Genomic DNA, 12,232 nt, shown 5'->3' on the forward strand with positions numbered 1-12,232 from the left:
TGAATAGGGCAATATGTGTGGATGAATATTGATACATACATGAAAATCATGTGGGCTCATAGGTGGAATGAGAAAATAATTGTACCATATACTTTTGAAGGAATGAAGGATAATACTTGTTTTCATTCAACCAGAGGCAGAACTACATGTTCAATCGAATTTAGTAGCTTCGACTCAAACATTATATATGTATGTCGGAAACATGCTAAACATGTATAAATAATATGTCAGAAAATCAAATAAGCTATGAGTTCAAGATTTTCTATGCTAAAGGGGCAATCCATTGCACTAAAGCTTTCGTGCTATGCGCAGCAGCGCAGGGGTCCGGGGAAGGGCCCAACCACAAGGGCCAATTGTATACCATGTTAAGAAATCATCACCAACTAAATTAATATCCAAGACATTTCAAAGAATCATCTAGAATATTCAAGAGTTATAATGAAATAAAGGAAGATCTCTAGGATAAGTATTCTAGCTCTAGGGTGAGTATTAGAAAGTCTAGAGATGTTCTAGAAATAGGTAGTTAGAAGAACATTCTAGAATATAGTATAGCAAAACCCTTAGCTAGATTCTTCCATCACCACCTATAAATAAAGGTGGTTCTGTAAAAATTGTAATAAAAATTGTAAGACCGAAACGGGTTCTTACTTTGCAATAGTAATATTCAATTTGTGAGAAATCGATTGTGTCCATCTCCACAAACAATATTCAACAGTTGTTTCTAAAACTTGAACTCATGACCTCCTCGTCACATGACAACAACTTTACCGGTTACTCCAAGGCACCCCTTCTAGAATTTTCTTAACTCATAAAATTAAAATTTTGAAAACTCCTCTGCATTCAAGAACTGAGAAACTAAATATTGGATAATTGGTGGTTGGCAAATGAAAAGGATGATACTAATTTGTACGTGTGGAAGAAAATTCAGTAGTCTAGTACTTTCTTCTATTCCAATAAATCAAAGTAGGGATTGATTCTTAACATATCAACAAAATGTGGTTCATTTGGGTATCTATCAAACAGATTATGATACATTAACAGACAATAAGTGTGAAGTGGATATCTTCCTATTACTCTTAATTCATTGTGTTACATTAACGACCAGGAAATCATGTCAGGAGTTCCAAACCGAGAGCTCCCATTTAAGGTGTCACCTGCTCAATCAACTCGGATACCCTTGCAGGTTAGATTTTTGTTCTTATAAGAAGAAAAACTTAATAACATCAAAAAAAAAAAATAGTCTAGCATATAAAGATTTGTTGCAAAATGTTCATCATAAAAGTTTCAGTCACGAAGGATGATTAGTCAGACTCCTTTTTTGGGATGGTCAAATACACATTTAGCATAAGACCAAGATTGAAATTTAATGGTTTTGTACTGTAATTCTTTTTACACTTATGACGAAAGTGCAAATTAGAGAGAGGAAAGTGGATGAATACCAATGTAGCATCATGTAGTTGTAGCACTCAAATTTGCATTTGATAGACGTGCATGGAATTGAAATCTGATACAGGTAAAAACATATACAACTTTGAGAACCACTTTGACCGACTCCTATGATGATCTGCAACAGCTGTATGAGCTCCCACTTGGTACAGGTCCTTGGCCAGGAACAACAATTTCCTTTCCCCTGAGGAGAGCTGAACTCCCAGCGGCGGATTCTGCCTCGTTGGCAACAAGGGATTTCTTGCTGACAACCCTATATATCTCCGTCAAGACATTAACAAAAGCTGTATCCACATTTGTTGCTTCTAGGGCCGATGTTTCAATAAAGAACAGGTTCTCCTTCTCAGCAAATTCTTTCGCATCCTCAGTAGGTACAGCACGAAGACTACCCAAGTCAGTCTTGTTGCCTACAAGCATGATGACAATGTTCTTATCAGCATGGCCCCGTAGTTCCTCCAACCACCTGGCAATATGATCAAAAGATTGACGTTTGGTGATGTCATAGACCAGCATTGCTCCAACAGCACCTCGGTAGTATGCACTTGTCACTGCCCTATATCTGGAGCCACACACCATATATAAGTTTTTAGTCCCAAAAGGCCATAGGGAGTATCAGGAAGGAAGCAGACGTTTTTTGAGCAAGCACAGGTATAATCACACATGATCATGGTAACGCCACATATAGCCATATTGAACCAAAACAGCTAAGACGTCCAGAATGGTCTGGCACATTTAGAACAACATAACTGCATGATAATAGACGAGCATAATTATGCATGATAAAGCACATTTATTTGATTCTACATCTGATTTAGACTAACAAAATTACTTGAGCCAATATGACTCAACCGGTGTGTTCCACTGGATCAATAATTACTGGACTAGGTCAAATTTGTCAACTATCTTTTAGAGGAAATCACCGTTCTTTCTTTTGTAACTCTTTCTACCTTCCTGTGAGGGGCCATACCAGAAACGGGAAAAAACACCACAAGGCATATGTAGTAATCCAGATTAAGTAAGTGCAGCAACCATAACTATTAAATACATTCAGTTCAGCTCTCTATTTTCATGATTCAAATTAGATTGAAATTATATTGAACTTTTATATCTTCACTGCATATTGAAATTCAATTTACTTTCTTTTGTTTCTTGAGAGGGTACTCATTCCCCACATGTAAAATATAAACCTTCACACAAGACTAAACTTCTTAAGCATTTTGGTGTTCATTGCACGTGATTAGTCTCGTGGAGATAATAACTTCCACATATTTGCTCATGATAATATTTCATTGGTTTTACTATTCCGAAAAAAACATTGATTGATGTTAGACAGTCTACACCAGATGCCATGATTCACAGTCCCTCCTCAAGGCACATAAAAGACGAAATGGTCTGATGAACTCTTATACTTGTATGAGTTTGTATTCTGGGCCCTTTTACTTAACTATTTGTCAACTGAACCCCTAAACCTATTGAAACTTGGTATTTTGAACCCCTTTTTTGACCTGTCATCTTATGTGGCATTTTTATCTAAAGTGCGTGTGATACACATATTTTACGCGCATGAGGCCTTCGAAAAAGACAAGAAATGACAATTTTTGACCTAAGCAAGAGTCGTCATCTTCTCCATTTATGCATTCACCATTGTTGAACAAAAAGAAGCTTTTTTTTTTTGCTTTTCTACTCTTCAAATCTTTCTGTCATTTTTTTTCCCCATTTCGTTTTGGTTGCTGCGTGTTGTCTTCCATCTTCTTCAAAGAGCTCATCATTTCTTATGCAAATTTATTCTTTATCACTTCACGAAAGGGTCTTCACAAATACAAATTCCTCCAATTGTTCCACAAAAAAATGAATGAACTTATCGATCTTACTCTTCAAAAAGTAATAGCGTATCCTCCAGCCTACTCAACATCGGCAAAGCCAAACAATATCAATCATTCCAATTTCTGTAAAGCTTCACATGACAAGAACATATCCCTCATCTCAAGAACACAGTCTTCATCTTTGAGTGGTAGCTCCACCACCACATTGCGGAGGCGACAAATGTCTTACTGATGCTGCATTTTACTTGTGAGAGCGTTGGAATGAGAGAAGAGAAAGGAGAGAAATTGGGGAAAAAATTGGAAGAAAGAGAAAATGATTTCTCAAATAAAATTTAGGGAGTTTAATTTAATTTTTCCATTTTATTTCCTATGTGGCAATTAAAAATGACGTGGAATTTGAGGTGTAGTGGTTGTATTACACGCACCATTGACCTTATGAAAAAGGGGTTCAAAATACCAAGTTTCAATGAATTTAGGGGTTCAGTTGACAAAGGGTTAAGTAAAAGGACCCAGAATACAAACTCATACAAGTATAAGAGTCCATCAGACCATTTCGCCCGCATAAAATGATGCGCAATACATTCTCCCTTCGAGGTGACATAGAGTACTGATAATTATATCTGCAGGCTGCAGCTATCCAACACTCCTAAAACCAAAAAAGGAAATAGAAGTTGCAACTGTCATTCTATCCATAATCAAAGCCGGCCTAAGTCTGTTATTCATTTAATACAGAGTAATCATTCACCGCCAGCATGGATTTTATTTAGCTACAGTCCACCTACCTGACTTATAGTGGTTTTCTTTTTTGATAGGTGAACCAGACTTGCAAACCTAAACTTATAAATCAGGGAAAGGAGTTCCCCGGGAGTTCGTGAAAGGTTTAAGGTAGCTCAAGCGCCTGCCCACTCTGTGGTTGGAAAAGAAATTCACTAATAGCTATCTTTTAAAGAAACTTCTGAAGTCTAAATTGAAAACCAGGGCAGAAAAAAGAATAAGCGAAGGAAATGGTAAGAACTTGACAAAATACAAAATGAACAAGTTTAAAGAAAAATAAAATACATAGCCTAATTCTCCTATTGGGAAGCTAAAAAATCACATTTTTTTTTTCTTTTTGGAGATTTGAGGTGTTGGCCAAAACAGAAAAAGTGATTTTGAGCAGTAGCATAAACAGTTTGGAAGAAGCTATAAATTGTAGCCTTTTCCAATAAGCAGAAGCAGGAAACTATTTTTTCGGGACAAAAATATCCTCATCACTGTATCTTATTTACCAAACCTTCCCCTTATTGATTCGAAAAGGAAATCAACCAGAATGTTGTCCCTTTCTCCTTCTTCATCTTGTTTTTTCCCATTACCTCTTCAAACTCTTTCTTTCAAGAAATTTCACCAAAATTTCAAACAAAAGGCAAAACAGTTAATTTAATTGATACTTAATAAAAGTCTCGACTCTCGAGTAATAAAAATCATTTTTCTTCTTAAACAATGTCAAATGTAAAGTAAATTTGCATATTTCTATGTCCTATTTGGTGTTTCACGAGTAAGACTGTAAGAGGTCAGAAAATCTGTTATCCACCAAGTTCCGAACCATTCGCCACTGATGCTTGAGATTTCTCGGTTATCAAAAAAGAAAAGAAGTTGTAGAACAATGTGAATCACTTGCTACTACACTTTCAGGTTGTGCACTCTTGTGTAGCACAATTTGGACAGGTTTTTAGTTTTGAATAAGTAAGGCAGACAATTGTTAGAGATTCATTACTAAGTTGGGTATTCAGAAGGAAAAGGAGGATGAGCAGAGCAGGGGAATGGAACCTTTGGCACTTTTTGGAATTATGGTGTAAATTAAAAAATGTAGATGACACGAAAAATTTACTAGATTCTCTCAGTACCCTACATTTGGAAGATTTAAAGGCATTGTGCGTACTAGCTGTATATAGAAGCACCAGTTTGGTGCAGTTTAATCAATGAAACTATTTACTTACTAAAGTCAAAATGCTTACTTTGTCAAAAGAAAAAGGAACTCGGAAGGTAATTCAGACTATGGGTGATGAAACATGAGTAAGAAAAAGATAATAAACAATTAATAACGGTGAATATGAGGCAAATTAGATTAGTTTTAAGGCGACAACCCTTTACAATCTAAAAGGATGTTGCTTGTTGAGAGACCTAACCTATCACCGTCCAAGTACCCCCAAGTCCACATCGCAGGTTCACCAAAGAAATGAATTTTGTTTCCCTAGTCATATTTTGCTTCCAGGTTAATGTTAGCTAGAAAACATTGTCGCCAAAGGCTTGCCTAAGGTGCACTGCATTGCCCGATGTATAAGAGAAGCAAATGGGACAAAATGGGGTCCCAATTCCCAAGCTTGAGGCAGGCAAAAGAAAATTCCCCATTGAGATTTCTTGTATTTCTACTTTTTTAAGATACCCATACTCACCCTACTTCTTTAAGTCTCCAAACTACCTGGCCCTCTTGCATTTCATACAGCGACTCCCCAGACGACTTGTGCTTATTCAAACTAAAGATCTTGAGGTTAAGGCTCATCTAGTCAAATTCTATAAACTCTACAGTTAAGTCATAACATTTCCAAAGTTTCAGCTTTTTCTTGAAAAGGGCGTAACATTACCACTTCTAAGGAACCAAGGTGATGAAACACTCATTCACTCACAATTCAACTATCACGAATGCTAAGTGGTAACCCACCTCCATTGTTTACAATTAATACATATAAGGGCAGTCTTAAGAAACACGGGAAAACTATTACATACTACTGTTAGTGGCAGCTACCAACCTCAATCCTATAGACTATTGAGTAACTTGTGATCACCATTTGGTTGATTAACAACAACATACCCAATAAGAGACTATATTGAGTAAGTTGTGATCAATGTAAAATAAATCCATAAAACGCAATTAAGATCCATCACTTAAGAATAATCTCTTCTCATAGTGATAATTAAGCAATCACCTTTAGAAAATCTCTTATTAAAGCTGTTAGAAAAATAATAGTAGGAAATATAATTGAAGAAGAAGATGGCATTGAGGCGTGTAATCACTTTCTTTAAAGAGATATTGCCCATAGACATATTGGGGTAAATACAAACAATTCTCTTCAAGTATACAACAAAGCCCTTTGTTTATTCATGCAGATTTTTTATAGGCTACTTTTAGAGAGTCTTTATATTTATAGAACTTAAGAGATGACTCTTCATAAGAGTCACGTTCTTTCATGAACATATGACTCTTCATAAGAGTCATGTTCTTTGATATGCCTATGTGAAAGATTTGTTTATAATTTATATTAATCTTGTAAAATTTAGTTTCAAAAGATGCGGCATAATAAATGTGTGAATGAATAAGGCTAAAATATTTAAACTAAACACAAGTGATGGAAACCCAACTTCGAGTTAGTATACAACTATACACTCTAACAATACCAGTTCAATAGGTAATAACAAGTTACTTTGTATCGCTAAAGCACGAGTTTTCATTTTAGAGTCTTGATTCAAGTTTACTGCATACTGTTCTGTGAGAAGTTGAGGAGTTGTTAAATGCTTGACATAACAGGGGCATAGTGATAAACTCCATCGTATAGACTGTTACATGGAGGTTGAATTAATTCTTAATGAAATTAGTAAATGTCTACAGTAACAGGGACATAGGACCTAATTTCACCTATATGTATATTAAAGTGGTGCCGCTTCAAGCAAGATCTAGAGGATTGGTCTTGTAAATATTCATGAAATCGGGATGAGCACATGGCCATAAATGTGCTAAAGCAAATACTGGGGTTTCTAAACTACAAATAATATTATGTGTGTGATATTTTCGGTTTTGACACATGGAGTTGTGGTTCAAATCTTTTAAGATACCAATTACTTCGTCAGAACTTTAAAGTACTTGCACTAACGAAAAGTTCAAATCTATTAGTATAAGATACTCTTTGATATGCATGATATTATGAGAAATATTACAAACTAGTGGGGGGATTGTTGGATATTTTGTAATATATAGAGGTCTTAAATTGAATAGACGCATTTATTCGTGAAAGAACATGATTGTTATGAAAAGTCATTTGTTCATGAAAGAACGTGATCTTTATGAAAAGTCATATGTTCATTAAAGAGCATGACTCTTATGAAAAGACACATTTGTTCATGAAAGAAGAGCATCTCTTAAGTTCTATAAATATAAAGACTTTATAGAAGTAGCCTAAGAAAAATTTGCATGTATAAACAAAGGGTTTTGTTGTATCCTTGAAGAGAATTGTTTGTATTTACCCCAATATGTATATGGGCAATATCTCTTGAAAGAAAGTGATTACACGCCTCAAAGCCATCTTCTTCTTCAATTATATTTCCTACTATTATTTTTCTAACGAGTGTTAGTCGTTGTATAACAAATCAGATACCCATATGATCAAAAACACATATCAGCCAAAAAACTGCATCACCATATGTACCAAACACATAATTAACCAAGCAAACTCCACAACTAGGACTAAATCACAATCACCATGAGATATTACCAGATCTTACAGAATAAACACAGAAACACTGGATCATGATCACTATAAATAAATCTCGATAAACGAAAAGAAGAAACAAAATTCAGAAAAGGGGCTAAAGAAGAAGAAGTTCAAACTACCTCTCCTGACCAGCAGTATCCCAAATCTGAGCCTTAATAGTCTTATGATCGATTTCTAACGTCCTCGTCTGGAACTCAACACCGATGGTTGCCTTTGAATCCAGACTAAACTCATTCCTCGAAAACCGTGCCAATAACTGCGATTTTCCAACTGCAGAATCTCCGATCAGCACCGCCTTGAACACATAATCTATTTTCTGATTGAAATCTCCTCCATACAATTTTGACATCTTTCTAAACAAAAAACTATAACCCGATCGATCAAATTGGAGAAAGATAGGGTTTTTGAACTTCGTAGTGCTTAATTCATAAACTTGGGTTGATCTTTTTCCCCTTCAGAGAACAATCGGAGTAGAGAGTTAGGGTTTAATGAGGAAATGGGGAAGATAATGGAAAGGGTTTATATTGATTTTGACTGAGCAATCAATCAATTGTTGAAAAGGTGGACATAGAGATTCGAGTATTTGTTGGTTGTCAAGGTTGGAGGGAAGGAACCGCGTCCTACACAATGATTAACGGCTTTGCGCCTCCCCTCTAACTATTTTAAAATTTTCTTTTTTCCAACAACTTATTTTGAAGGCATTTTTATTTCCGCAATCCTCATTTGGTCACAAGAATTTTTAACTAGCCAACATTCCTTCGTGCAATATAGTTGGTCTAAACATCAATATGTAAAACATACCATTTTAAGTTTAAGTGGTATTTTCTCATTACACATGAAGCTTCGAAAACAAGTCTTCATTTCTTTCATCTCACACATATACATTGTGTGACGTCATCGTCTATCGCCTTATTCCTTGGATATTATGTATCGTGAGTCTCGTTAATCAATATTATGTCATTTGTAACATATGTTGTGATGCTTCACTTTGGATATGACGTGTCAATTCATCCATCGCCAGGACAATCATAAATGAACATAAAGTTTACACCTCATGCAACACCATTGTGACTGGAAAATATTTTGAGTCTCCTTTCACTATCCTCACTCGGGACTTGAATATCTTACATATCTTAAGCACCCTAGCGTGTGACATCAATACACCTCTAGCCTCCAAACATCTTCATGAAACCTTTCTTGAGACTTTCTCACATGCCTTTTTGAGTTAATAAGCACCACATATAAGTCATTTTTCTTCATGCTGCACTGCTTTACTAGTCTCTTAATCAAGAAAAATCACACCATATACATATTTAAGAGACAATTTACGGGTTTTAACCCTACTTTTAAAAAATTCTTGATTATAGCAGTTTAATTACGGGTTATAACATATCACCATTTATTTATAAATCAATTAAATTTTACTTTATTAAATAATTAATCTTTTTATAATTTTATATTATTATTAAATTATTTAAATAAATAATACACCATAATTATCTCTTACACAATTATAGAGATTTACATTGATTATTGTTCCTTTTTTACAATTACACGCCAATCCCACCCCCCACGTCAATCACACACCCCTAATCATCACGCCTCTGCTATACAACACGCTACCACCCCACCACCCCACGTTACCAGTTCATCTTTCTTCTCTTTCAACTATATTCCATTGAAATCGTTTTTCAACATGTAACTATTGATTAGGAGAAAATTTTCATCATACAATCAAAAGAAAGGGCGGATTCACAACTCTAAGAATCAAGATTTTAAGATCTTCGACAAAACATGTCGAAGAAATCTGAGCATACTTCTCGAAAGAGCCCTCGATTGGTAGAAGCGACTTCTACTATTGAAATAGATGCTCCAACCTTCAACATTTTGACTCAAACGCCGCAGCCAAACAAGAATGAAAGTCCAGTGAAAAAGGGTGGTACTTCTCAAAGGAAGAAACATGTTACAAAAAAGGGGAAGAAAAGTCAAGCAAAGAAAATTGAAAGTCCTGCAAATCAAAAGGTACAAAAGAGGAAGGGGAAAATGGTAGAACCTCTTTCTAATTCGGACTCAGATTTTGTAAGTGAGAAAAAGAAAAAAAATCAACAAATGTCGAGTTGGGTCAGTCTTCAAAACCATAAAAAAGAAGAGCAACAACGAAGGAAGACTCGGAAATCCCAATATCCAAAAAAGGCAAAAATGTGGTTAGGCTAAATATTGTATTTAATTTATTTTCCAATTTTCAATTTAGTAGATTTTTTGTTAAAACTGTTATATTATGCATATTATTGTTTGATATGAATTTTGTTTTAATGTTGGCATGAAATTGTTGTGGTATATGCATACACATGTATATTATCTGTTGTGGAATTGATATTAAGTTGGGTATTTTGTTTATCAAAAATGGCATGACATTAGGGTTTTAATTAGTTGCATTGATTGTATGAAATTGGTATAGAAAATGGTATGATGTATTACTAATATTGGGGTGAAACTTATTTAAATCTGATATGAAGTTGGTACACAGTTTAGTAGGAAAACTAGTTTTTCAAATTATTCTCATTATATCTATTAATCTGAAACATGAATAATATTGGTATGAAACTGACTTAATATATGATTTATGAAAACGACAGGGAGGACATGTTCATCGTCAAAATAAACAATATTGTACTACGTTTTGGGGTAAGGAATTTGCAGTAGTTATTGGTCTCAAATGTAGACCCCGCATAGCAAAAGAACATGCTTCAGATACCAGCAATTATCCTATACCAAGACCGCAGAGATCAAATTTGAGATAGTTGATTGCAGTGTAGACTTTTTAATACCACATATATTTTTTTAACTTTTGGACTATATATATTTGTTTTTGCTACAGTTTAAGTATTGGATGATATACAATATGCATTGTTTTCTTCCAGTTAGATACCCACTACATATAAATTACAAATTTGCTAATTTCAGGATACTAGTTATACACAAACTGCATACCAATTGGATACAAATTACTCATTGCCTATAATAATTTCTGGACACCAATTATATACAAACTGCATACCAATTGAATTCTTAAACAGTTTTAGTTTTGATATTAATTGGAAACCAAATGAACCCCAATTTAGAGATCATGAAATAATAATGTCATATAATTGGCATCCAAACTGTATATACTTAGCATCCAATTCATACATGATTGGTATTTTTTACTTCATAATCCAAGACAAAAACTAAAAAAATAAAAAATGTATGAAGTTGGTATCCAACGTGTATAAATATTGGAAGAAATGATAATGACAATGTAAAACAATGATCATTATATTTTGTACCAACCTAAATTAAATCATATTTTATATTTTTTTCAAGTTGATCTCCGGATGGATACCAAATTAATACTAATTGAAAAATTAATTGCCTTAATCAGTGTGGGTTCAGTTTAAAAAATGTATAAAGTTGGTATCCCACATGTATAAATATTGGAAGAAATGAATCTGACAATGTAAAACAGTTATCATTATTTTGGACTAACCTCAATTACATCCTGTTTTATATTTTTTTGAAGTTGGACACCCGATGGATACCAAATTAATACTCACTGTAAATTACATTACCCAATATCAGTATGGATTCAATTGCATACCAAATGCATACCATAATTACCTAATAAATTACTCAATAAACATTTTTGAAAAAAAAAATCACAATCAAAACAAAACATGAGTCTAAAAGACAAAATAAAATAAAAATTATTTTGTTACAAACAATAAACTATGAGTTTTTTGGCGGAGGGTAATTTGAATATGGCTTCCTGTTATGGCCCTCTCAACGACATGTACTGCAAGTGACTTTAGACCTTTTGAATTTCACATCAGCAAACTCCTTTCAGCGTTCAAGTTTTGGTCTTCCTACCATTCTTTTTTAACTAGACGACATCAACTTAGGCTCAAAAACATAACTTGGTATATCCCATGTACTCTCGCATGGGAGAGGTTCAACAGGGATCACATATACATCTTCAAAATTCTTCAAGCTATATTAAAAAATCACAGTCAGTCTTACATAACACAAAAGGAAAAATAAATTTGTTGTATTTATATTCAAATTTCATACCAACCCAATACTAATTTCATACAAAACATCATACTTCTCGTACACATTTTTACACAATAATCATTACTTATTCATACTAATATCATGCCAAATAGAATATCAAATTAATTCCAACCTATAAATATTAATTATAATTTCATACAAAAAAAAAAACAGTATACAAAATTATACTTTTAAACAGTATACCAAATTCATTTCATTATTATTATCAAATTACATTCAAATCAGTATTCAAACCTTAAAAAACACATTTCATACATATATTCTGGCACACATTTCATAAATTTATAGCGCTAACATTGTTACTATTTCATACACTATCATTTATCAAGA

At 33.9% G+C, this 12,232-nt stretch overlaps 2 protein-coding genes across 2 annotated transcripts in view; one reads left to right on the forward strand and one right to left on the reverse strand.

Moving 5' to 3' along the window:
* The window catches only part of LOC125843766 (protein M7), a 236,831-nt gene that overhangs the window by 4,506 nt on the left and 220,093 nt on the right, over window positions 1-12,232 (forward strand). The window lies entirely within an intron of this gene.
* Window positions 1,339-8,431, reverse strand: LOC125843703 (ras-related protein RGP1-like). The gene is made up of 2 exons (XM_049522887.1): window positions 7,912-8,431; window positions 1,339-2,005 (listed from the first exon to the last, which is right to left on the reverse strand). The coding sequence occupies exons 1-2, from the start codon at window positions 8,139-8,141 to the stop codon at window positions 1,555-1,557; spliced, it is 681 nt and encodes a 226-aa protein (XP_049378844.1). The 5' UTR covers window positions 8,142-8,431; the 3' UTR covers window positions 1,339-1,554.

This window comes from Solanum stenotomum, chromosome 1, assembly GCF_019186545.1.
Source record: "Solanum stenotomum isolate F172 chromosome 1, ASM1918654v1, whole genome shotgun sequence".
Lineage (NCBI taxonomy): Eukaryota > Viridiplantae > Streptophyta > Magnoliopsida > Solanales > Solanaceae > Solanum > Solanum stenotomum.